General features: G+C 56.0%; 1 protein-coding gene across 1 annotated transcript in view; it reads right to left on the bottom strand.

The window, feature by feature from the left end:
* Positions 1 to 8,141: 8,141 nt before the first annotated feature.
* abhd16a (abhydrolase domain containing 16A, phospholipase) overlaps positions 8,142 to 26,664 on the bottom strand; it is a 47,003-nt gene continuing 28,480 nt past the window's right edge. The window contains exons 10-20 of the mRNA XM_060850323.1: positions 22,007 to 22,070; positions 20,422 to 20,471; positions 18,843 to 18,966; positions 17,732 to 17,836; positions 16,614 to 16,677; positions 15,886 to 15,942; positions 13,442 to 13,504; positions 12,764 to 12,840; positions 11,928 to 12,026; positions 10,124 to 10,170; positions 8,142 to 9,115 (exon numbers count right to left, since the gene is read on the bottom strand). Of these exons, the coding sequence (XP_060706306.1) occupies positions 9,032 to 9,115; positions 10,124 to 10,170; positions 11,928 to 12,026; positions 12,764 to 12,840; positions 13,442 to 13,504; positions 15,886 to 15,942; positions 16,614 to 16,677; positions 17,732 to 17,836; positions 18,843 to 18,966; positions 20,422 to 20,471; positions 22,007 to 22,070 (834 nt within the window). The 3' untranslated portion in view covers positions 8,142 to 9,031. The remainder of the gene's footprint in view (positions 9,116 to 10,123; positions 10,171 to 11,927; positions 12,027 to 12,763; positions 12,841 to 13,441; positions 13,505 to 15,885; positions 15,943 to 16,613; positions 16,678 to 17,731; positions 17,837 to 18,842; positions 18,967 to 20,421; positions 20,472 to 22,006; positions 22,071 to 26,664) is intronic.

Here is a 26,664-nt window from a genome sequence, read left to right as displayed (position 1 = left end):
GCAAAAGCCTTTCATCAGGAAACAAAAGCCCCTACCTGATGAAGATCTTGGAAAGGGTGGACGCTAGGAAATTGTTTCCTTTAGGCGAGGAGACTAGGACCCGTGGACACAGCCTTAGAGTTAGAGGGGGTCAATTTAGAACATAAATGCGGAGACATTTCTTCAGCCAGAGAGTGGTGGGCCTGGGGAATTCATTGCCACAGAGCTGAAAATGTGTTACTGGAAAAGCACAGCAGGTCAGGCAGCATCCAAGGAACAGGAGATTCGACATTTCGGGCATAAGCCCTTCTTCAGGAATGAGGAAAGTGTATCCAGCAGGCTAAGATAAAAGGTAGGGAGGAAGGACTTGGGGGAGGGATGATGGAGATGGGCTGAAGAGCTTCTTTGCAGAGGAGATGACCTGGGGTGTGCAGTGAGAGAGGGACTCACTGAAATGGCAGAGTGGACTCGATGGGCCGAATGGCCTTACTTCCACTCCTATGTCTTATGGTCTTATCTTTTGCCTGAAACGTCGATTCTCCTGCTCCTCAGATCCTGCCGGACCTGCTGTGCTTTTCCAGCACCACAGTCTCCACCCCATTTCCCTCTGAATCCTTCCTATCCATGTACACGTCCAAATGCCTTTTAAATGTTGTAATTGTACCAGCCTCCACCACTTCCTCTGGCAGCTCATTCCATACACATACCGCCCTCTGTGTGAACATGTTGCCCCTTAGGTCCCTTTTATATCTTTCCCCTCTCACCCTAAACCTATGCCCTCTAGTTCTGGACTCCCCCACCCCAGGGGGAAAAGACCTTGTCTATTTACCCTATCCATGCCCCTCATAATTTTATAAACCTCTATAACGTCACCCCTCAGCCTCCGACGCTCCAGGGAAAACAGCCCCAGCCTGTTCAGCCTCTCCCTGTAGCTCAAAACCTCCAACCCTGGCAACATCCTTGTAAATCTTTTCTGAACCCTTTCAAGTTTTACATCATCCTTCCTTTAGGAGGGAGGCCGGAATTGAAGGCAGTATTCCGAAAGCAGCCTTCCCAGAATTGCTGATAGTTGTCATGGCCACCATCGCTGGGGTCACAGTTCCAGGTTTATTAACTGAACTCCAGCGCTGCCACTCCCTCACCAATCCCCCAGCTCCTTGCGTTACTGGTCTAGTGACATTGCTGCATTCTGTGAGTTCACCCAACAATTATTCATTCCACTCATGCTCCGTGTGTTTGCTTTATCCCTGCCTTGGCATCCTTTAGTGTTTTTTAACAAAGTATTAATAAGCCTTTGGCACATTACTTTCTCAAGTGTGAAGGTCGTGTTCCTAACTTGTGACCCGTGTGTATTCTTTGAGCTGTGGCCCTTCCACATTCCTGGCACGTTTTTGCAGCCCAGCCTGTATCTCGGTGAGACAGATGGTTCACAGATCGTGCAGCTTGGAGTCACACACTTGGCCCGGCACGTCCAGGTTTCGACTGTACACCTCGCAGGATCCAGAGCGTGCAGGAACGCCTCGATGACAGCCTTCTGGGTGGGTGTGGAGTGGGGGGAGAGGGGTGCTCGGTTCTGCTGTAATATCACCGTCAGCCTGGTCACGGGGGGGGGTGGAGGGGAGTCTGTCCCCCTACTGCAGTGGAGGGAGGTAGGGAGGGTGGGGTGTATGGCACATTTGGGAGGATGCCCCTGAGCTTAGGACAGTGTCACACTGCCGAAAGAGGCCGCTCAGCCCATCTCCATGACCCAGCCCCACCCCGGCATGGTCCCTCCGAGGGAGCATTCCGAATCAGCGGCCCTGGTGGAGGGAAGCCTGGAGAACGGTTTGGATGCTAACTGGTCACGCGGGTGGAGAGGAGGGTGTAAGAACTCCCTCCCCAAACACCCCCTACACAGTCACATCCCGAGGGGGCGAGCTCCATGCCCAGTCTGTCAACACACACAGAGCAGGGTCAAGGCTGAGCCACATACCTGACTGATGCTGCCATTCCAGAACACAGCAGGGTGCTCATTACCAGCTCAGAGACAGGAGGCCAACGTCTGTGTGGGACTGGGGTGAGCAAAGTTACAAATCCCACAACACCTGGTTATAGTGCAAGAGGTTTATTTGGAAGCACTAGATTTCAGAGTGCTGCCCCTTCATCAGGTGGTAGCGGAGAATAAGATTGTAAGACACAGGATTTATAACAAAAGTTTACAGTGTGATGTAACTGAAATTATACATTGAAAAAGACCGGGATTGTTCAAGTCTATCATCTTTTAGAATGACCATGTTGGTTCATTAGCCAAGTTCAGTACCCATAGGGAGGGCCTCAACCGGGACCTTGGGTTCATGTCACATTACAGGTCACTATACACACACACACACACACACACACACAGACACAGACACTCCCTCATTCTCACGTACCCTCTCACAGACTTATACTCCTTTACACTCACTCACTCACAGACACTCATTAACACCCACCCCAACACACACACACACACACAAGTTTGTTGGGTAAATCTGTACTTGCTGAATTACATTTTATTTTGCTCAAAAACTGCATGAATCCATGTAAGATTCTGTAAATCCCTTTTTAGAAACAGAATCAGTCTGACCATTGGGGCACAGACAGCCTCACACAGGGCACCTCACACCTTCAAGACATTATCTGGACCAACATGACACCAATTGTTAAAGTTCACTTGAGAATGTAACTTTAAGAAAGTTCTATGATCTACAGATGAAAGAACTGAAACCAACATGGTCATTCTAAAAGATGACAGACTTAACAAACAATCCCGGTCTTTTTGAATGTATAATTTCAGTTACATCACATTGTAAACATTTGCTATAAATCCTGTGTCTTACAATCTTATTCTCCACACCCACCTGATGAAGGAGCAGCACTCCGGAAGCTAGTGCTTCCAAATAAACCTGTTGGATTATAACCTGGTGTGGTGTGATTTTTAACCAGTTGGAGAGTTACTGCGTAAATGCGAATGTGTTTATTGTTAACTGGTTAACCATCTCCACAGCGGGGGAGGAGGGTGGGAGCAGTGCTCTCCAGCCAGATTTACTTTCAAAGCCGCTGACCCTCTGCTGTAGAATATTACGACATGTTTGACTGTGTTCAGGTCAGTCACCTCTCTTCAGCCTCCCCTGATTACTGCTTTGGTCAATGTTTCATGCCTGCTCAGGACCAGGCCTTGCTGTAATGTGTAGTGAGCTAACTGCAGCAATTACCCACATCACAACCACGGCCAGGGGATCAGCAGCAGCAGCCCTCCATCCCAGCCAACTTGGGAAAATGAACATCTTGAAGGCGGCACGGTGGCTCAGTGGTTAGCACTGCTGGCTCACAGCACCAGGGTCCCAGGTTTGATTCCAGCCTCGGGCGACTGTCTGTGTGGTGTTTGTACATTTTCCCTGTGTCTGTGTGGGTTTCCTCCCACAAATCCAAAGATGTGTACGTCAGGGTGAATTGGCTATGCTAAATCGCCCCTAGTGTTAGGTGCATTAGCCAGAGGGAAATGGGACTGGGTGGGTTACTCTTCGGAGGGTCGGTGTGGACTTGTTGGGCTGAAGGGTCTGTTTCCACACTGTAGGGAATCTCATCTAATGTTGGATCACTGGGAATAAGGACTCTGCGCTGATAATCCCATTTAGTGAATCAGTATGTATTACACACACTCTGGGCAGGGACTGGTACAGTGTAACAGTGACTGGGATTCATGCAGATGGGTCAGCACAGATGTGAAGGACTGAAGGGCCTATCTGGCTTTAAGACAACTGGACAATCCTATCCACATAACCTGCTCTGTCAATAACCACTGGGATGGAGTGGGGCAGACGTTACATTCTCTGACATAACCTGCTGGCTGCCCTCTCTAAATAATCAAAATTGTCCCACTTTATAAAATCACGGGGGACACGGGCAGAGTCAATGCCTTTTCCCCAGGGTAGGAGAGTCCAAAACCCGAGGGCAGAAGGAGAGAGGGGAGAGATATAAAAGGGACCCAAGGGGTAACTTTTTCACCCAGAGGGTGGTACGTGTGTGGAGTGAGCTGCCAGAGGATGTGGTGGAAACTGCTACACTGACAATATTTAAAAGGCATGTGGATGAGGATGTGGATAGGAAGGGTTTGGAGGGATATGGCCAAATGGGACTAGATTAGTTTAGGCTATCTGATCAGCACGGACAGGTTGGAGGGAAGGGTCAGTTTCCGTGTCTACGAGAAGGACCAATCTGCACGGGTGAAATCAGAATGAGGAATACACTGTGAAATTCCAGGAAAATGCCTGAGACACCTTTTACACCAAACTACAATCCACACGGGCTATTGGTCAGGCCCACACCTCCCAGGCCCATGACCAAACACTGGGCAGGTCCATTCAGAGAGGGTGTACACACAGCCTCAGGTATAGGGGGGACATCATTCAGAGAGGGTGCACACACAGCATCAGGTATAGGGGGGCCTTCATTCAGAGAGGGTGTACACACAGCCTCAGGTATAGGGGGGACATCATTCAGAGAGGGTGTACACACAGCCTCAGGTATAGGGGGGACATCATTCAGAGAGGGTGTACACACAGCCTCAGGTATAGGGGGACATCATTCAGAGAGGGTGTACACACAGCCTCAGGTATAGGGGGGACATCATTCAGAGAGAGTACACACACAGCCTCAGGTATAGGGGGGACATCATTCAGAGAGGGTGTGTACACACAGCCTCAGGCATAGGGGGGACATCATTCAGAGAGGGTGTACACACACAGCCTCAGGCATAGTGGGGGACATCATTCAGAGAGGGTGTACACACACAGCCTCAGGCATAGTGGGGGACATCATTCAGAGAGGGTACACACACAGCCTAAGGTATAGTGGGGGACATCATTCAGAGAGGGTACACACACAGCCTCAGGCATAGTGGGGGACATCATTCAGAGAGGGTACACACACAGCCTCAGGCATAGGGGGGACATCATTCAGAGAGGGTACACACACAGCCTCAGGCATAGTGGGGGACATCATTCAGAGAGGGTACACACACAGCCTCAGGCATAGGGGGGACATCATTCAGAGAGGGTACACACACAGCCTAAGGTATAGGGGGGACATCAGTCAGAGAGGGTGCAGTCCTTACCCAGTCGGGCTGAGATTAGGCAGGGAGGGGTGGTCAGATACCACAGAATTGCGATGACTCACCTGAAGGCGAACATTGCGACCATCCCAGAGACAGGAGTATGTAAACATCTGACAGTGATTGTATTATTTTTAATCTCTACGTTATATTTTCAAACATCAGCCAATCTTCAGCTATCAAGCCAAACGGTGCCCTTCCAACAAACCATCAGGAGGGGGTGGGGGGGGGAGGGGGTCGGTGGGGAGGGGTAGGCAGCGAAGGTTTGGAATTTTGGTCCCAATTCACAAGACGAAGGATCGATAGTGGGGGAACAGGTCAGGAGTGGAGGCCGTCTCTCTCTCTCCCTCCCTCCCTCCCCAGCGCTGGCGATGATGGGCAGGATATCCATTCTGTTGTCTTACTTGCAGAGATATGAACAGCCATTCGAATAATTGAGGGGGATTGAGCTTTTATTGTTTGGAGGGGATGGCGGGGGGGCTACCTAATGTTTCAGATGAGAGTGTGAGTTCAGTGACCAAAAACTCCAGACCACTGACCCGCTGGGATTTGGCCAGGTCAGCCCAAGGGCTGGAGGACACAAGTCCAGAGACCACACTGGGACGGACGGCAGCAGAACTGGGGGCAGAAGAGGGGGGAACTGATGACCAGGATGCACACGATGGGTCGAAGGGCCTCTCCGATGTTATGAAACCAGACAGCAGGATCCTCACTCAATTCATCGTTTTTAAAGCATTGATTAAAGGGATGGGGTGAGGGGAGGGGAGGGGAGGGGAGGGAGGGGGCGGGGGAGCTGGGCCTGAGAAGGTCACTGTCACATCAGGACAAAAACACAAGAATGCAAAATTTCAGGCAGTGGCAACAATGGGTGGGCCAGGAGGGAAGCAAGCTGATTGGCTGAACCCGAGTAGCCGAGGCGTTGCCATGGAGAGAGCAGTGGAGGTTCGCCCCCACCACACATCTGCCCTTCCCCTCCCCCCCGAACCCCTCCGTGGGGGGGGTTGGGAGGCTGCTTTAGCCATCCTAATGAGGGGTTTGGAGGTGACGGACAGTGGACCACTCACTGAGGGGGCAAGGTGCAGGAGACTCAGGTCCGGGATGTGCCCACTGCACCTCGGGTTACCCTGCTCAGGCAGAGTACCCCAAAACCATGGACAATGGGTGTCGAGCAAGCAGTCGGGGGGGTGAGGGAGAAGGGGGTATGGTCCCTCTTGAAAATCGACCCCAGCTGTGAGTGACAGTCCGTAGTGCCAGCACAACGCCAGGCACATGGGCTTTATGCCCCAGTGGGCACCCGACTGAATCTCTCAGCCACATCCTGTTCGATACGGCAGGCAGAGAGAACAGGGCACAGCCACCCAGCTCCCTACATACAAACCCCCCAACCACAACCGCTACCACTGGATGGGGCAGCAGCCAATCGAAGATCAATACCCGCTCAGAGACACCTCTGAATCAAGGTCTCCTGCTCCTGAGGTCGGGACATTACCACAGTGCCACGTAGGGCCAAGAGGTTCATTTGTGCTTGCCGGGAGGGGCAGGGCTGTGTAGAGTGGCTCTGCAAATGCCAGGTTGCTACTTGACCCTGGGTGGGCCAGCGGGGTGGGCCCTGAAGCTGCCTGATTCCTGTCTCCAGGGCACTGCCTCAATCCGGCGGAGAACCCGTGCCGACCCGTCTCCCTGGGGTGCACGTGGTAATGGCTGCTGGAGATCTGGCATTCTTGCATGTGTCCTGATGGAAGGTTGCAGCGACAGCTCTCCCCCTTCCACTACAGCCACAGCACGGAGCTACAAGCGAGTCCCGCTCAGCAGGGAATCTCCGGGATTCTGTTGGAGACTCTCGAAAATCAAAGGGATGGTTGTGGCAGACAGCTGTTAGCAACAGCAGGAGCGAACCCACAGGGGCATCGACAGGAACTGATTATACCCAGCGTCCGCAGATACACAAAACCATTCCGATCAGGAGTTACTGCCGTCAGTCAGTGGGAAAGGGGAGGCTCTCCGGGAATGGACTGCACGCAGGATGGGAAAGCTCATTAACAAGAGGCAACAGGGAGTTCACACTGCTCCCACCATGAGGGGGGGGGGTGGGGGGGGCAAAGCAGGGTCTGCTAACTCAGGCCCAATATCAAACAGACCTAGGCTTACTGAGCGAGAGGGCACCAGGGGGTACGTGGGGGGGTGTGCGTGCGCCCCGGGGTGGGGGTGGGGGTGGGGAACGAGTTCTGCGGTGCCCGGGAAAAGACGAGTTCTGAGGAATGGCCACTGGGCCAGAAGCGTTAGCTCTGCTTTCTCTCTCTCTCCACAGATGCTGCCAGACCTGCTGAGTTTCTCCAGCATTGTCGGTTTGTGTTTGGGTATGAGACAGGAGCATTGCCAGACTGTGTACCAGTCTCCCCGCTCCCCCCCCACCCCCTGCCCAGTGATACCCAGCTGCTGGGGGCAGGGGGTGGCAAAGAGGAGGGGGAATGTGATCGGCTATTCTAGGACCTCCCCCACCTCGAGCAGCCACCTGACACCGGCCCCTCCAATACAACCCCCAGGGAGGGGTGGGAATGTATAATACACCCGAGAGCATGGGAGGCTAGCACTTAGAGATGGGGGGGGGGAACAAGGGGATGGGAGAGAGAGAGAAAATGGGGGGGGGGGGGGGGGGGGGGGGGAGAGAGAGAGAGAAAATGGGGGGGGGGGAGAGAGAGACAGACAGGGGTAGGAGAGGGAGGATGATGAGAGAGGATGGGGAAAGAGGGATGGAAAGAGGGAGTGGGGAGGTGGGAGAGAGGGAGGGATGGGGGAGGAGAGACAGGGAGGGAGGGAGGGATGGGGGAGAGAGAGGGAGGGAGGGGGGGGGGAGAGAGAGGGAGGGGGAGGGATGGGGGGAGAGAGGGGGGGTGGGATGGGGAGAGGGAGGGAGGGATGAGGGAGAGAGAGAGGGAGGGAGCGAGAGAGAGAGAGAGGGGGAGGGATGGGGAGAGAGGGGGAGGGATGGGGGCGAGAGAGAGAGGAAGGGGAAAGAGAGAGAGAGGGAGGGGCGAGAGAGGGAGGGATGGGGAGAGAGAGAGGGAGGGATGGGGAGAGAGAGAGGGAGGGATGGAGGAGAGAGAGGGAGGGATGGAGGAGAGAGAGGGAGGGAGGGATGAGGTAAGAGAGAGAGGGATGGGGGAGGGAGGAATGGGGGAAGAGAGGGAGGGAGGGATGGAGGAAGAGAGGGATGGAGGAAGAGAGGGATGGAGGAAGAGAGGGAGGGATGGATGGAGGAAGAGAGGGAGGGAGGGGTGGAGAAAGAGAGGGAGGGAGGAAGAGAGGGAGGGAGGGATGGAGGAAGAGAGGGAGGGAGGGGTGGGGAAGAGAGCAGGGGAGGGATGGGGAGGGAGGGAGGGATGGGGAAGAGAGGGAGGGAGGGAGGGATGGGGAGAGAGGGATGGAGGGATGGGGAGAGAGGGGGAGTGATGGGGGGTGAGGGATGGGGGAGAGGAGAGGGGGAGGAAGGGAGGGATTGGGTGGAGAGAAAGAGAGGGAGGATTTGGGGGTAGAGGGAGGGTTTGGGGGGGAAGAGAGGGGGAGGGAGAGGGAGGGATGGGGGGGAGAAAGAGAGGGGGATGGGGTGACAGAAGGAGGGATGGGGGACAAAAGGAGGAGGGATGGGGGGAGGGAGGGAGGGATGGAGGTTAAGATAAAGAAGATTAGAAGTGGGAGAGAGCACTCAGACCATATTTCTCACATCTTGAAATAAAAATCATGACACTTTCAGATCCACTGGCAAACAGACGGTTCTCCCGGAACCGGACAACACACGGGACGGTGTAGACCCACTGATCTCCTCCTCGAGGGGGGTGGTGGGGCTGGCTCTCGGACTGTACACTGCTGCTCCTGTTCCACTGCCTGGACACTGGCCTGTTGCCCACCTCCCCCTCTGCCCATCTACAAGGTCCAGGGCAGGGTGAACTCATATGATGGCAGAGGGGTACAGTGCGTAGCATCAAAGTTCTTCATGTGCTTGTGGGCCTGAAAGGCAAACAGGGAACTGTCGGTTCAGGGATGACCTGAGCATCTCCCAGCAGGACATCCCCTCCCCCTCCCCCTCCCGTACAACAGGCAAACTGCACAGAGGCTAGCTTACACACGCGTGTGTACGCACATGCAAGAGTGTGTGTGTGTTTGCGGTGTGGCTGCAGTGGATCGGTGTGTGTCTGTGTCCCGTCTGCGGTGCGTGTCTGCGGATTGCGCCTGTGACCCCTGTCTGCTATGCGTGTCTGTGTCCCCCGTCTGCGGTGTGTGTCTGTATCCCCCGTCTGCGGTGCGTGTGTGTGTCCCACGTCTGCGGTGTGTCTGTCTGCGGTGTGTGTCTGTGTGCCCCGTCTGCGGTGTGTGTCTGTGTCCCCCGTCTGCGGTGCGTGTCTGCGGTGTGTGTCTGTGTCCCCCGTCTGCAGTGCGTGTCTGTGTCCCCCATCTGCAGTGTGTGTCTGCGGTGTGTGTGTGTGTGTGTCCCGTCTGCGGTGTGTCTGTCTGCGGTGTGTGTCTGTGTGTCCCGTCTGCGGTGTGTGTGTGTGTGTGTCCCGTCTGCGGTGTGTGTGTGTGTGTCCCCCGTCTGCGGTGCGTGTCTGTGTGTGCGTGTCTGTGTCGTGTGTCTGTGTCCCCCGTCTGCAGTGCGTGTCTGCGGTGCGTGTCTGTGTGTGCTAAAGCCAGCGACATGATGCACTGGGGAGGGGGTGTGTGTGTGTGTGTGTGTCGCACTCATTCATTGTGAAAGTTGCTGGTTGGACCAGGAAATTAATTGGCCCTGCTATCGAAGCACCAAATTCAAATCCGATGGTGTCCCGGATTTAAGGCCACAGTGTTTCCCTCCTCTGAGCTATTCCCCCACCCACCCTCTCCTCCCCAAGGAACCCTGCTGAAGTAGGGAGCCTGACCCTGACCGCTCTGTCAGCAGACTATCCCATACTGTGTACAAGGGGGTCACACCTGAACACAGCAGCACGCCAGTTTCCTCAGCTCCAGCACCCAGTCACTCACCAGGAATATGGCCAGCTGTCTCCGCCCTTCTGTTGTCATGTCTTCCCCTGATGGAGAAGTAGAGAGAAGACAGTGAGGGGGCCGCTGAGTACAAATCATCATCACTCAGAGAACAGTACGATGTCGACACACTGTCATCAGGACAGAATTGCAAGAACACCAATTTTTTGACGGGGGAATGACAGCTTACACTGCACCAGTTCCAAGGGGAGACTGCGGCTGGGGTCTCATGTCGAAGGGCCAGACGGCAGATAACCTTCCCGATGGGATACCGGCCACCATCACCAGTGATCCCGGTAACTCCAGGGGCTGGGACTCTGGCCGACCAGGTCAGGAGCAGTCATACTCTGACACCCCCTTTTCCTGGGTGAACACTTTCACACACAGGGGGGAGGGGGGAGACTCCTCCATCCAGAGACTCATACAGTCACTCAGAACAGCCCCTTCCCTCTCACTGGTCCGTGTCCCCCAAACTGAACCAGTCCCACGTCCCTCCAAACCTTTCCCATTCACACCCTTATCCAAATACCTTTTAAACGTTGGAACTGTCCCCACATCCATCACTCCCTCGGGAAGGTCATTCCACACACAAACCACCCTCATGTCCTTTCTGAAACTTGCCTGCCTCACCTTAGAAACATGCCCCCTCGTTTTCAATGCCCCCACACCCCTGCCCTTTCACTTGGCATCATGTTTGGCACACTGTTGGCCGATCAGCCTGTGTCTGTGCCGTACTATATTCTCAGAGCCGCTTTTATACCCCTCGTGACTTTATGAAACTCGGAGGAGGTCATCCCTCAACTTCCTTCAGTCCCAGCGCATTACTAAAACCCAAAGCCTCCATTCCTAACAACAGCCTGGGAAATGGTTCCTGACCCCTCTCCGGAGTGATGGTATATCCTTCCTACTACAATGGGTGACCAGAACTGGACACAGTCCTCCAGAAAAGTCCTGTCCAACCTCAACATGACAAAGGCTGGTGAGAACAAGCCAAGGTGAGGACTCCAGTCGCTGGAGATCAGAGTCGAGAGAGTGGTGCTGGAAAAGCACAGCCGGTCAGGCAGCATCCGAGGAGCAGGAAAATCGGCAAAAGCCCTTCATCAGGACGGGTGGTGAGAATGTCAACAGAGTTCCTCCAGGGAGCGATGGAGGTGTGCACACTACCAGTCAGAGCATCATAGAGATGTACAGCACAGAAACACACCCTTCGGCCCAACCCGTCCAGATATCCCAACCCAATCTCGTCCCACCTGCCAGCACCCGGCCCATATCCCTCCAAACCCTTCCTATCCGTATACCCATCCACATGCATCTTAAATGTTGGAGTTTGAGGGGAGATCTAGAATCCCTGGGGAATAGATTGACAGTGAGGGGGCAGAGGGTTTACAGGGGGATATGGGGAAAAACATTTTCACCTAGAGAGTGGAGGAGGGGGGATCTGGAACTCACTGCCTGTGAGGAGGGTGGGAGAGACAGAAAACCTCATCATGTGCTCTCAGGATGCCAAGGCTAAGGGGTGGGGGGGGGGGGGGGGGTGGTGGTGCAGACAGACTGAGAATAGGTAGGCAAGCTGTCTCTCACCAGCTCAGACTCGATGGGGCCTTTTCCTGAGCTATCGAGCTCTCTGAGTGGGTAAGAGCAGTGCACCATTGTAATGTTGAGGGAGACACGATGATATTGGTGAGATAAAGATGGACTGAGCTTAAATTCAGCATCCCCATCGCCCCAAGCCCCCAGCCCCACACAACTTGGTCCAGTTTGAACCGAATGACCCTGAGCCTGTTGGGTAAATGCCCTCACTCACCAACAGTCCAGGGTAACTGTCCTCCGTGCTCTGTCTTGTAGGACTGCAGGACCGAGGTGCACCAGTCATCATCCACTTCATAGCGACTGTAGAGAGAGGCTGGGGACAACAGAACACCGCCATCAGAACCTGGCCCCAAGGTGATGGCAGCTCCCCAGTCACAGCCCCCATTCCATCACCGCGCACTACCGTGGGACGGCATCACCCCTCAGCTGGAGGACAGTGGGCTACGTGGGGACAAAGTCGAGCACAGAGCTTTAGACATCGCCTGGGCAGAGTCAGCCCACCCCACCCCACCCTCACAAAAACATCCTGTAGAAGAATAACAGAGGAAGGGTTCCCCTCCGAGCCCCTCCCCATCCCGACTTGGAAATATATCGGCCGTTCCTTCAGTGTGGCTGGATCCCATTCCTGGAATTCCCTCCCTAAGGGACATTGTTGGTCTACCCACAGCACATGGACTGCAGCGGTTCAAGAAGGCAGCTCACCCCCACCTTCTCAAGGGGGGGGCAACTAGGGACAGAGGCAGTAAATGCAGCTCACCCCACCTTCTCAAGGGGGGGCAACTAGGGACAGGGCGTGTGCCATCCCAGGAGAGAATACAACAGGTCTTGTCTCTCTCATTCCTAGGCTAACTCTCTCACCCAGGTCACACCCACCACCCTCGCCCAACCTCCACGTAGCTCCAGGAAGCTGTCCAATTCAAGCAGCCAACCGGCTGAAGGCACCGCCTCCGAGTGACCTTTAACCTGCCACGCTAAAGCTAGAGCAGAGCCATTCGGGACACGCCCACGGCCAACTAAGAGCAGCAAATGGGAATGGGGGTGAGAGCTTACTCTGCTGCAGCGAGTTGGAAGCACACAGCCACTCCTTAACGACACGTACAGATTCATCCACCATCACCTTTGGGTACCTGGAGACAGCAAGAGGGGGGTGGGGAGGGAGGCAGTTAGCACTGGGCCATCACCGCATGGTCAACTCAGACTTCAACCGGGATCCCTCAGGCCTGAAAGCACAGGCCACCCCCAGCAGGGAAATGACCGCACAGTGACACACCCTTCCCCACGCACCCTCGTCACGGTGACACACCTCCCCCGGATGTACACCCCGTCACGGTGACGTTCCCCCCTCCCCCTCCTCCCCAGCCGGGTATCCCCCCCCCGTCACGGTGACACATTTCCCCGGGTGCACCCCCCTTCATGGTAAAACCCCTCCCCCCTCCCCCGGGTGCACCCCCCTTCACGGTCACATCCCCCTGCCCCTGTCACAGTGACACTCCCCTCCCCCAGGTGTACACTCCACCACGGTGAGACTCCCCTCCCCCGGGTGTACCCCCTCCCCCCACCGTCACTCTGACACACCTCCCCGGGGTATACCCTCTTGTCACGGTGACACTCTCCCCCCCCCCCCCCCCCAACCCGGTGCACCCCCCTGTCACAGTGACACTCCCCCCTCTCCCCGGTGTGGGGTATGCTGGGTGAGGGGGGAGAGAGCGCCCCCCCAGGCTGGTTTACCTGAACTGCAGCAGTTGCAGGATGAGGTCGTTCCCTCGGTTTGACATGATATCCTCCGGCCCCCTGAGGTCAGCGGGAAGCAAACCAAACCCGTTAGGGGAGGGGGTCAGAACCTGCTTCACCCCCACCCCCCACAGCCCCCAACACCGCCCCCACACCCTGATCCCCCCCCAGCCCCCATCACCACCCCCACACCCTGATCCCCACCCCCTCAGCCCCATCACCGCCCCCACAACCTGATCCCCAGCCCCCATCACCGCCCCCACACCCTGATCCCCACCCCCCCAGCCCCCACACCCTGATCCCCACCCCCCCAGCCCCCATCACCGCCCCCACACCCTGATCCCCACCCCCCAGCCCCATCACCGCCCCCACACCCTGATCCCCACCCTCCAGCCCCCACACCCTGATCCCACCCCCCCAGCCCCATCACTGCCCCCACACCCTGATCCCCACCCCCCAGCCCCCATCACCGCCCCCACACCCTGATCCCCACCCCCCAGCCCCCATCACCGCCCCCACACCCTGATCCCCCAGCCCCATCACCGCCCCCACACCCTGATCCCCAACCCCCCAGCCCCCACACCCTGATCCCCACCCCCCAGCCCCCATCACCGCCCCCACACCCTGATCCCCCCAGCCCCATCACCGCCCCCACACCCTGATCCCCACCCCCCAGCCCCCACACCCTGATCCCCACCCCCCCAGCCCCCATCACCGCCCCCACACCCTGATCCCCACACCCCCAGCCCCCATCACCGCCCCCACACCCTGATCCCCACACCCCCAGCCCCCATCACCGCCCCCACACCCTGATCCCCACCCCCCAGCCCCCATCACCGCCCCCACACCCTGATCCCCACACCCCCAGCCCCCATCACCGCCCCCACACCCTGATCCCCACCCCCCAGCCCCCACACCCTGATCCCCACCCCCCAGCCCCATCACTGCCCCCACACCCTGATCCCCACCCCCCAGCCCCCATCACCGCCCCCACACCCTGATCCCCACCCCCCAGCCCCCATCACCGCCCCCACACCCTGATCCCCACCCCCCAGCCCCCACACCCTGATCCCCACCCCCCAGCCCCATCACTGCCCCCACACCCTGATCCCCACCCCCCAGCCCCCATCACCGCCCCCACACCCTGATCCCCACACCCCCCAGCCCCATCACCGTCCCCACACCCTGATCCCCACCCCCGCCAGCCCCATCACCACCCCCACACCCTGATCCCCACCCCCCCCAGCACCGTCCCCACACCCTGATCCCCACCCCCCAGCCCCATCACCACCCCCACACCCTGATCCCCACCCCCCAGCCCCAGTACCGTCCCCACACCCTGATCCCCACCCCCCCCAGCCCAATACCGTATCCACATCCGCCCCCACCATCCCCTCCCACTGTGCCCACAAAGCCCCCACAGTACTGACCCCCACCCACTTCAACCTGCTGGACTGGTCAGATTCCACCCCCTCCCCTGCCCCGACTCTGTCTCTCACACCCACACAGACACACCCCCACCGGAACACACAGACAGCCCCCCACCCCATGGTCCACCCACCCCCCCCCCCCCCACACCCCGACACACACACACACACACACACACACACACACACACAGACACACCCCCACACACACAGACAGTCCCCCACCCCATGGTCCACCCACCCCCCCCCCCCCCACACCCGACACACACACACACACACACACACACACAGACACACCCCCACCGGAACACAGACAGCCCCCCACCCCATGGTCCACCCACCCCCCCCCCCCCACACCCCCGACACACACACACACACACACACACACACACAGACACTCCCCCACCGGAACACACAGACACTCCCCCACCCCATGGTTCACCCACCTCCCCCCACCCCCCCCGACACACACACACACACACCCACACAGACACTCCCCCACCCAAACACAGACTTCACCCCACCCCATGGCCCACCCCCCCCCCCCCCCCGACACACCCACCTCCCCCCACCCCCCCGACACACACAGACAGCTCCTCCCTGGGGTCACCACCTTGGGGATGTGCCAACATTAAACTGCACCTTCACTGCACAGACCACCCCCACCCCCACCCCCCCGGACCAGCACCCCATCTGGAGACGACCAGGAATGGACAGTCAGCTCCAGCTTCCCCCCCAGCTCCTGCTCCCCCCCCCCCCCTACAACCCCACCCAGCTGCCCTCAGACCTCCCCTTCCAGCCTGAGGAGGGGGAACACTGCTCACTCACTGTTCTCACCCCCTACCCCTTCGCTCAATTATCCAGCTGCCTGATGGCGCAGTCACTCTCCCACACCAGCAGGTGGCAGTGGACTGCCCTGGGCTGAGCTGGGCAGAGGCCATTCTGCCCACCTTGCCTGTACAAGCGAGAGCGCGAGCACGAGTGCAACAGCGAGAGAGAGCGTCTCTGACTCACGTGGTTGTGATAATCTCGTCCTTTGTTCTCCTGATCAGTAGCACAGGCCCCTGGTACCTGAGAACCAAGAGGAGAGACACTTCAGCCGGTGACACAGTCCAGCCAGCTCACACGGAAACCGTTCGCAACCGAGAGGCGAGATGCCAATGGTGGAGATGTCAACCATCAGCCCCGCTCTGGGGGAGGAGCTCCGTTCTGAAAAGACCCTCCGCTGACCGGCTTCTGCCAGAACCCCAGCCCTCGAGGATCACCGGGTTGGCAGGGGTCATGGTGGCGTGGGGTCAGGGTTCACAGGAGCAGGGTCAGTAGAGGTCACTGGAGCAGGGGTCATGGGGTCACGGTTGGCAGGGGCAGTACGGGGTCATGGGGGTAGGGTTCACGGGGGTCAGGGTCAGTGGGGGGGTCATGAGGATATGGTTCACAGGGGTCAAGGTCAGTAGGGGGTCATGGGGACAGGGATCACAGGGGTAGGGCTCATGGGGGTCAGGGGTCACAGGTGTAGGGCTCACAGGGGTCAGGGTCAGTACGGGGTCATAGGGACGGAGGTCACGGTTGGTAGGGCTCACAGGGGTCAGGGGTCACAGAGGTCAGGGTCAGGGGGATTCACAGGGACAGGGGTCACGGTCGGTTGGGGTCATGGGTCGCGGTCGGCAGGGTGCACGGGTTGGCGACAGGATGACAGGGGCTAGGGGAGCCGATGCCTGCGTCTTTCCCCCATCCTGACTCACTTGCATAGCTGCTCTGCATTGTTGAGGTTCAAGTACTCCCGAACTGTCCGTGTAACCAGGCCTCCTGGTGATGACGTGAGTGAGAAGGGGTGGAGGGGAGAGGGAGAGAGAGAGAGAGAGAGTTAGAGGGCAAGGTCATCTGAGCTCCCTCTACCGCCAACTGGTGTGAAGCCCCCAGTATTAAAGAGGCAGACATAACCTGTATAATCCCGTAGTGTGGGACAGAGCAGCAGCTCATACCCTGGGGTAGAGTGGTCAGGAACTCAAAGTCAATGACATCTTCATACTGTGTAAGCATCAACCCGAGTGCTGTGTGTCTGGAGTCACGTGTAGGCCGGACTGGGTGGGGCGTATATCGCTGATTGGACCCAGAGTCCAGTTCAGAACCGGACGGATTGCTGAGTCACGTGTAGGCCAGACCAGGGAAGGCTGGCAGATTCCACTCCCCCTCCAAAGGGACTCGGAAGTTTCCGCGACACTCGGTGACAGTTCTGTGGTCTCGGTTATGGTGAGGTCAGCTGTGTATCTCAGACTTTACCCAGCGGCTGGGGTGAGATTTCCTAGCCAGCCGGCACCTGGAGGAAGAATGCCTCACCTTCCACCTTGGGAGCCTCCAACCACAAGGCATCAACGTCGATGTCACCAGTTTCATCGCCCCCCCCCCACCCCCCAACCTCCTCCCCGTCTCATCCCAGATCCAAACTCGGCATCACCCTCATGACCTGTCCCATCTGTCCACCTTCCTTCCCAACTATCCACTCCACCTTCCTCACCGGCCTATATCACAATCACCTTCCTACCTGGATCCACCTATCACCTTCCTAGCTATCTTCCCTCCAGCCCCACCCCCACCCTCCTATTTATCTCTCAGCCCCTTACCCCCCGACCCCCCCCATCAATGTCCTGATGAAGGGCTTACACCCGAAACATTGACTCTCCTGCTCCTCGGATGCTGCCTGACTGGCTGTGCTTTTCCAGCCCCACACTTTTTGACTGAGATTCGAACCGACCTACCGCTCCCCCCTCCCCACCCCCCCCGCCACCCCACAACTCCAGAACATCGGCTCCGACCCCAGACGAGGAACCGAGTGACGTTCCCCCAATTAAATATTACTCACTGCAGTTCTCGGGCATGACCTTCAAGGCAAGGGGTACCAGGTCATCAAAGGAGGCATCCAGGACCAGAGCACTGATCTCGGGGTAGGTCATTGTCGCCCAGGTAGCTGGAAGACACAGGGTTCAAAATCAGTCCGACAGTCAGCAGTAAACCACAGAAACATTGATCCCAAAAATGCATTCGGTCTCCTTTCCCTTTCCTCTGCTCCAGGCTCTGAATGCAATTAAGAGTTAACTTAATTCTCAGCGGTGGGGCAGCTTGTAGAAACAAATATTTGGGATAGAATTAGGGGTGGCATGGAAATGGGGAGCTATTAAGAACAGCCAGCATGGATTCCTAAAGGGGTAATCATGTTGAACTAACTTTTTGTTATTATGTGCTGGACTACAAGTTAAACAAATTTTTATTATAAATTCTATGCCCTATGACCCCGCCCCACCAGGTACCTGATGAAGGAGCAGCACTCTGAAAGCTTGGGTTTGCAAATAAACCTGTTGGACTATGACCTGGCGTTGTGGGATTTTGGACATTTTGTTGAAGAGGTAACAAAGAGATTCCACATGGTTCATGTGGAGCACGTAGATGTCCAGAAGGTAATGGTTTCGCCAGACTGCCCCAACACTGAAGATTCTTTAACTCTTAATTACAACCAATTCCCAGAGCAGTGCGGGGAAAGGTTTCTGCCTTCCAGAACTGGAGCTGGCCCCTGAGCGGAGTTGAGAGAGTCTGGGATATGTTGGTACTGGAGGCAGCTGTGTGTGAGAACAGGTCCAGGATGGGGGGATGGTGACAGAGTCAGTCACACTGAGGTGCATCATCTCCTCAGTCCTTAGCAAACAAAACACAACGTGACCATCCATTCACAACTCAACAGGACGTCGGAGAAGAGCTTCGTTGTCAGTTCACCACTTGGGAAGCAATAGTCAAGCTGTAACCCAGTCAATGTGGGAGCCAGTGTACCCGCCACCACCAACTGGATCATCTTGTGGTGTTTTTTTAAAAAAGAAACATTTGGTTCAGGCATAATATCAGGGAAAATCATCAGTGAGAATGTTCACATTCCGAGCAAAACTTCCCAGGATTGGTCCCAGTAAAAAGAGGGAAACCATTACCTGTGAAACCACCGATAGACCAGGCGTAGATAATGATGTCTTCCAGCCTGAAGTTCAGGCGATGGATGGCGTACTGTACCACCACATCCATAGCATTGGCCTCGCTCTGTGGGAAAGGTACACCCTGGGGAGACAAACACACGCTAAAATCAATCACCAACATTATCGTGGGACTGACTGGGGGAGACAGTGGGTCAGACACTGTCCTTTCCCCCCTCCCTCTGGGACTGACTGGGGGAGACAGTGGGTCAGACACTGTCCTTTCCCCCCTCCCTCTGGGACTGGCTGGGACAGTGGGTCAGACACTGTCCTTTCCCCCTCCCTCTGGGACTGGCTGGGACAGTGGGTCAGACACTGTCCTTTCCCCCCTCCCTCTGGGACAGTGGGTCAGACACTGTCCTTTCCCCCCTCCCTCTGGGACAGTGGGTCAGACACTGTCCTTTTCCCCCCTCCCTCTGGGACAGTGGGTCAGACACTGTCCTCTCACCCCTCCCTCTGGGACAGTGGGTCAGACACTGTCCTCTCACCCCTCCCTCTGGGACAGTGGGTCAGACACTGTCCTTTCCCCCCTCCCTCTGGGACAGTGGGTCAGACACTGTCCTTTCCCCCCTCCCTCTGGGACAGGCTGGGACAGTGGGTCAGACACTGTCCTTTCCCCCCTCCCTCTGGGACAGTGGGTCAGACACTGTCCTTGCCCCCCTCCCTCTGGGACTGGGGGAGACAGTGGGTCAGACACTGTCCTTTCCCCCTTCCCTCTGGGACTGGCTGGGACAGTGGGTCAGACACTGTCCTTTCCCCCCTCCCTCTGGGACAGTGGGTCAGACACTGTCCTTTCCCCCCTCCCTCTGGGACAGTGGGTCAGACACTGTCCTTGCCCCCCTCCCTCTGGGACAGTGGGTCAGACACTGTCCTTGCCCCCCTCCCTCTGGGACAGTGGGTCAGACACTGTCCTTTCTCCCCTCCCTCTGGGACTGGGGGAGACAGTGGGTCAGACACTGTCCTTTCCCCCCTCCCTCTGGGACTGGCTGGGACAGTGGGTCAGACACTGTACTCTCACCCCTCCCTCTGGGACAGTGGATCAGACACTGTCCTTTCCCCCCTCCCTCTGGGACAGTGGATCAGACACTGTCCTTTCCCCCCTCCCTCTGGGACTGGCTGGGACAGTGGGTCACTGAGGAAGAGACTGTGGAAACAGTAATACTACTGGACGTTGTCAGCCAGACATGGCCACGAATCCTTAGTCAAAATTCAAACTCAATCCAAATCTCGAACCAGAGAGTGAGCGTCGTGAAACCACATCGTCCCAGGTCACCCTTTACGGAAGGGAATTCTCCAACCCTTACGTCATCGGGCCTACACGTGACTCCTGACGCACAGCCATCGATTCCCTGTAATAACACGGTATCAATCCAGGGCAGTTAGGGATGGAAAGCGATGGGTGGGCCTCAGCAATAGTGCCCCATCTCGTCGTGTTTGGGATCAGGATAGCTCAGCAGGCCGTGGTCAGGTGGCTCACTGGGTGGTTACACCCCCGTCTCCCCTCACTCCCCCTCCCCCAGCCAGGCCCCAGCCCACTCACCGTGCTCCCTGCGAACCCAGGGTGGTTCCATCCCAGGACGGAGTATCCCGCTGCAAAACCAGACAGAAAGCAGGATGGTTAAAACGGGAGACACCATCAAATCTGGTCAAATCACTCCATCCTTAAACCCAGCCGGAGTCCATTCAGCCCATCCTTCAGAGAGGTGCCCATTCAGCTCCACTCCACCCTCACCCCCTTCATGGGATTCCCATGGGAAATTGTCCCATAGTGCCCAGGGATGTGCAGGTTAGGGTGGATTGGCCATGGGAAATCCGGGGTTACAGGGATAGGGTAGGTGGGTGGCTCTTGGGAGGGTTGTTGTGGACTTGATGGGCTGAATGGCCTGCTTCTATACTGTTGGGGTTCTCTGAATCCCTATCTGACCCCCTCCCCCCGATATCGGTTAGCGGGAGACCCACCCAAGCTTGTCCTGCCTTTTCTGGTTAATCCAATGTCCCACCCGTTAACCAACCCACCCCCTCTGAAGATGGAAACCCTGCGACTCCATGGGCCCAGAGGCCAGATTGTGGGCTCCGGGGCTGAGTTCCGGTCATGGTGCCAGCACACCGACATTCCGGTTACCTGGAATAAACAAGGGTTTCCAGGATAAACAGCAAAGCTGGAGGATCCGCACTCGGGATAGCCAACTCACTGCTGTGATCAAAGTGAACTACCTGCATTTATATAGCAGGAAATAACGACCGAGGCACGCTGACGCAGCATCTGGGACTGTACCGATCAGGACAGAATCTTAAGAGTACCAAATCAAAAAAGGAACACCAATTTATATCGCACAAGGAGGGAGTGCCAGTTGGTTAGCACATGGGCTCGAATTGGTTGGTTGTTTGGTTGGGAGATGGGTTCTGGTTAGTGGCTGTTAAGAGATGGGCTCTCATAGTTTGGCTGGTTGGAAGATAAGTTCTGGTTGGTTGGTTAAGAGGAGGCCTCTCATTGGTTGGTTGGTTGGTTGGGAGATGGACTCTGTTTGGTTGGTTGATTGGGAGACAGACTGTTCAGCAGATGGGCTTTGGATGGGAGATGGACTCTGGTTGATTGGTCAGTTTGTTGGGAGATGGGCTATGGTTGGTTGGTTGGTTGGTATGATTGGCTCTGTTTGGTTGATTGGGAGATGGGCTCTGGCTGGTTGGGAGTTGGGATTTTTTGGGTTCAGAGATGGGCTCTGATTGGCTGGTTGGGTGATGGGTTCTGTTTGGTTGGTTGGGAGGGAGATGGGTTTAGATCAGAGGGACGCTAGGAAAGCACAGCAGGTCAGGTAGCATCCAAGGAGCTGGATGATGAAGGGCTTTTGCCCGAAACGTTGATGTTCCAGCTCCTCGGATGCTGCCTGACCTGCTGTGCTTTTCCAGCACCACTCTAATCTAAACTCTGGTTTCCAGCATCTGCAGTCCTCACTTTTGCCTGGTCATGAGACGGGCTCTGATTGGTTGGTTGGTTGTGAGATGGGCTCCGATTGGTTGGGAGGTTGGCAGATAGACTCCGGTTGGTGGATACGTTGCCATGCAGAAAGCACCAGGGAACAGGTAACTGGCAAACTCTCACTCGAATTGGTCAAGGAGCCTCATACCTTCCAGTGGAGTGCTGACACAGCCAACCTCATAGAAGCCAGCGTTCCCTTCACAGCAGATCACCTGCAGCAGACAGGAGGGATAGGGCGTTATCATGGAGTAGGCTGAGTGCAGCTCTGACACTCCACTCACTCACTCTGCCAGCCCCCACCTCCAAACGTCCCAGACTGCCAGCATGCTCAAGCCATTCAGCCTTTGCCAGGGACCTTTGAAACAGCAACCAGTTACACAATTCTTGTCCTTCCTGCACCTCCTCCCACACACGCATACGCTCGCATACGCGCACACACACACACACACACACACCCCAGACTCTCTCACACGCACACACCCTCACACACACACACCCCACACTCTCTCACACGCACACACACCCCTACCCACCTCCACACACCCCACACCCACCCCCAAACCCCCTCCCCCCACATTCCCACCCCCTCCCCCCACACACCCAACCCCCCCACACACACACCCAAACCCCCCACACACACACACCCCCAACCACCCATCCCCACACACACACACCCCCAACCACCCTGCCCCACACACACACACCCAAACCCACACACACACACACACCCCAAACCCCCCACACACACACACCCCAAACCCCCCCACACACACACCCCCCAAACCCCCCCACACCACACCCCCAAACCCCCCCACACACACACCCCCAAACCCCCCCACACACACACCCCCCAAACCCCCCCCACACACACACCCCCCCAAACCCCCCCACACACACACACACCCCAAACCCCCCCCCACACACACACACACCCCAAACCCCCCCCCACACACACACACCCCCCAACCCCCCCCCACACACACACCCCCAAACCCCCCACACACACACCCCCCAAACCCCCCACACACACACCCCCCAAACCCCCCCACACACACACCCCCAAAACCCCCCCACACACACACCCCCCAAACCCCCCCACACACACACCCCCAAACCCCCCCACACACACACCCCCCAAACCCCCCCACACACACACCCCCCAAACCCCCCCACACACACACACCCCAAACCCCCCCCACACACACACCCCAAACCCCCCACACACACACACCCCAAACCCCCCACACACACACACCCCAAACCCCCACACACACACCCCAAACCCCCCCACACACACACACCCCAAACCCCCCACACACACACACCCCAAACCCCCCCACACACACACACACCCCAAACCCCCACACACACACACCCCAAACCCCCCCACACACACACACACCCCAAACCCCCCACACACACACACCCCAAACCCCCCACACACACACACCCCAAACCCCCCCACACACACACACCCCAAACCCCCCCCCACACACACACCCCAAACCCCCCCACACACACACACCCCAAACCCCCCCACACACACACACCCCAAACCCCCCCACACACACACACCCCAAACCCCCCCACACACACACACCCCAAACCCCCCCACACACACACACCCCAAACCCCCCCACACACACACCCCAAACCCCCCCACACACACACCCAAACCCCCAAACACCCCCTCACCCACACACACACTCCCCTACCCCCCAACCCCTCCCTCCCCCCACCCAATAGCTTGAACTATTTGGTCAATACCACTGACAATCTGGTGACTGTGAATTTGCTGAGGTCCTACCTCCCTTCCATCTCCTGAATTATTGCTGCTTCTGGGATTATCTGAACCCTGTCCATTTAAGACTGATACCCACTACCTGCTGAATTCATCTGCCAACCTTTTATTTCCGTCATTAATGTTCCAAACTCTTGCTCTACAGGATTAAATGATCACTTTCTGAACTTCTTTGTTTTCTTTTTAAAATAAATGCCTCGAAGTTTGTAATTGTCTGGTTTCATATTGCTGGGTACCTTTCCCACATCCTCCAAATCCCTCCTCTATTATTACCACGATGGGGAGGTGCCGGTGTGGGACTGGGAGGAACATGGTCAGACGTCACACAACACCAGGTTATTGTCCAACAGGTTTCATTCAAGTCACAAGCTTTCGGAGGGCTGCCCCTTCAATCTGGTCAAGTGCACTTCACCGTTCTGAAAACTTGTGATGTCAAATAAACCTGCTGGACTCTAACCTGGTAACACGTGACTTATTACTTTCTTGGTCATTCTTGGCCGGTTTTCAGATTCTGCTCAATCTTCTGACATGACACGTGTATTTGCAAACTTACACTCCCTTTCTTTAAGCCAATCCTGTCATTAATATTTCCGGTTAACTACAAAGGTTTCCTACAACCTCTTCCATCAGGCAGAGGCTTGAACCCACGCACTTACAGGTTCCCTGCTGTTGCAAGACTGATGAACGGACTCCTTAACTTCAAATAATGTCGACCTGGTTAATGCTGACCTGGTTAGTGTTAACCTGGTTAATGCCGGCCTTGCCAAGCGCACATCCTGTGCAGTGTAGCCTGTATGCCTTTCCCTGTTCAAGTTCTTTCTTCCAATGACCTGTATGATCCACCTGTACTGCTTGCAAACAAAGCTTTAACCCTGTGCTCAGACACACGTGACAATAAATCAAATCAAATCAAATGTCCCTCAGAATGTTTCGACATGTTGGAATTCTACGTATTTTGATACATGCCCTTAAACACCTGGCACCATAACACTATCGATCTGCCCTTTCACCAACTTAAAAGCAGCAGCTCAGAAATCGGAAATGCCATCTGACAAAGTCTCGGAGAACCTGAGCAGGTTGGAGTTCATCTGTGTGGCGATAAAAGTGTTAACGTTTCGAGTTCATCTTATTGGAACTCTTGATGAGTCATTTCAGACTCAAATCGTCAACTCTCTCTCTCTCTCTCCAAAGTTATCAGCAGATTACAGAGCTTCTCCAGCATTTCATTTTAATTATTATCTTTCAATCTACTTTTCCAATTCATTTTCGCCAACTCTGCTCTGATGCCCACAGCAACAATGTCACAGCAAAGGCTTGGACTCACTGCTTTCTCTCCCCAGAAAGGAGGCAAAGTTCACAATCGTATTGTGATTGAGGGATGCGATCACGCGGAGATCATTAATCAATCCTAGCTGTTTGTAATAGCTTGCTTCTGGTCAGCTCCAGAACATACTGCCTCTCAGAAACCTAGCCTCTGCACCCTACCCGAGGTTGCAACATTTTCTTTCCGAAGACAGCTGCCCAGAACTGAGCACCAGACACAGTCAGCAGTAGGACCAGGGCTGGCCATGGGTTAGTGTAACGTCCTCACCCTCAGGCCAATCACTTACACAGTTAAACATCCTAAAAATGCAGTCCAACAGCTTTCTGAACTGGTCCTTCCTGTCTAACATACCATCCGTAACTACATTCTAGCATTCCCACTGGAATTGGGAATCTGTTGTTCCTGCTGTCTATATTACGACTCCTCATCCTTCCCCCTTCCCCCTTCCTTCCCCCCCCCGTGACCCACTCTCCCACAGGGACATCATTGCTCAGACCTTTCGAGTATGGGGGTTGGGACGTCACATTGGGGTCCTACAGGACTTGGTCAGGCCTCTCTGGAGTACTGTGTCCAGTTCTGGTCACCTGGTTACAGCAAGGACATTATCAGGAGAGATTGACCTCGCCGTTGCCAGGTATGGAAGGTTTTGCGTGATAAAGGAAAGGCTGGATAGGAGTGTGGGGGATTGAGAGGGGACCTTATACAAGTTTATAAAATCATGAGTATAGATAGGGTTCATGCTAAGTGTCTTTCAAGAGGAGGGGTCACGTTTTCACGTGAGAAGAGAGACTGAAAAAAGACATAAGAGGCCAATATTTTACTCGGAGGGAGGCTCATGTGTGGAATGACCTTCCAAAGGGGGCACAATGGCGACATGTCGACATTATTTGGATAGACACATGAATAGAAAACCTTTGGAGGTTTATGGGCCAGGAGCAATTAGGCGGGACCGGTTTAGTTTGGGAATACATTCAGCACCGACTGGTTGGACCCAAGGGTGCCGTACGACTCTATGACCAGTCATTACACTAACAGGAAAAGACAGGGTCAATAAAGAGACACTTGCCCCACTGGTTGGGGATTCTGGAACTAGGGGCGGAGTCTGGGAATTTGGAAGCAGAGCGTTCAGGGAGAGATATTAGGGAGCACAAAGTGGGAGGGGGGTTTGGAACTCTCATCCAGGAACATCGGTGAAAGCTGGATCAGTTGTTTGTTTTAATTTCAAGATGGAGACATTCTTGAATAAGCAAAGGTATCAAGGGATATAGACCAGAGAGAGTTCAACAGGGTTAGGGCACAGATTGGCCGTGATCCCATTGGATGGTGGAATGGGACTCGAGGGGCTGAATGGTCTCCTCCTGTTCCTATCTTAGTCTGCAAATGGCATGCTTCCTTGGAAATGTTCACATACACAGTCCCACTGGCTCACACTCTCTCTCACACACCTCTCTCTCCCCGCCCCACACACACACACACACACACCCTCACTCTCTCACACCCACACAGCCCCCACACACACACATACCCTTACTCACTCTCTCACACCCCTCCACACACACACCCCCTCACTCACTCTCTCACACCTCCCCTCACACACACACACACTCACTCTCAGACACACACACACACACAGACCCTCACACACACACCCTCACTCTCTCACACACTCACACCCCCCACA

The sequence above is a fragment of the Hemiscyllium ocellatum genome, chromosome 35, assembly GCF_020745735.1.
Source record: "Hemiscyllium ocellatum isolate sHemOce1 chromosome 35, sHemOce1.pat.X.cur, whole genome shotgun sequence".
Classification (NCBI taxonomy): domain Eukaryota; kingdom Metazoa; phylum Chordata; class Chondrichthyes; order Orectolobiformes; family Hemiscylliidae; genus Hemiscyllium; species Hemiscyllium ocellatum.
The sequence above is the reverse complement of the archived record's forward strand: the minus strand, read 5'-3'. Positions and strand labels throughout refer to the sequence as shown.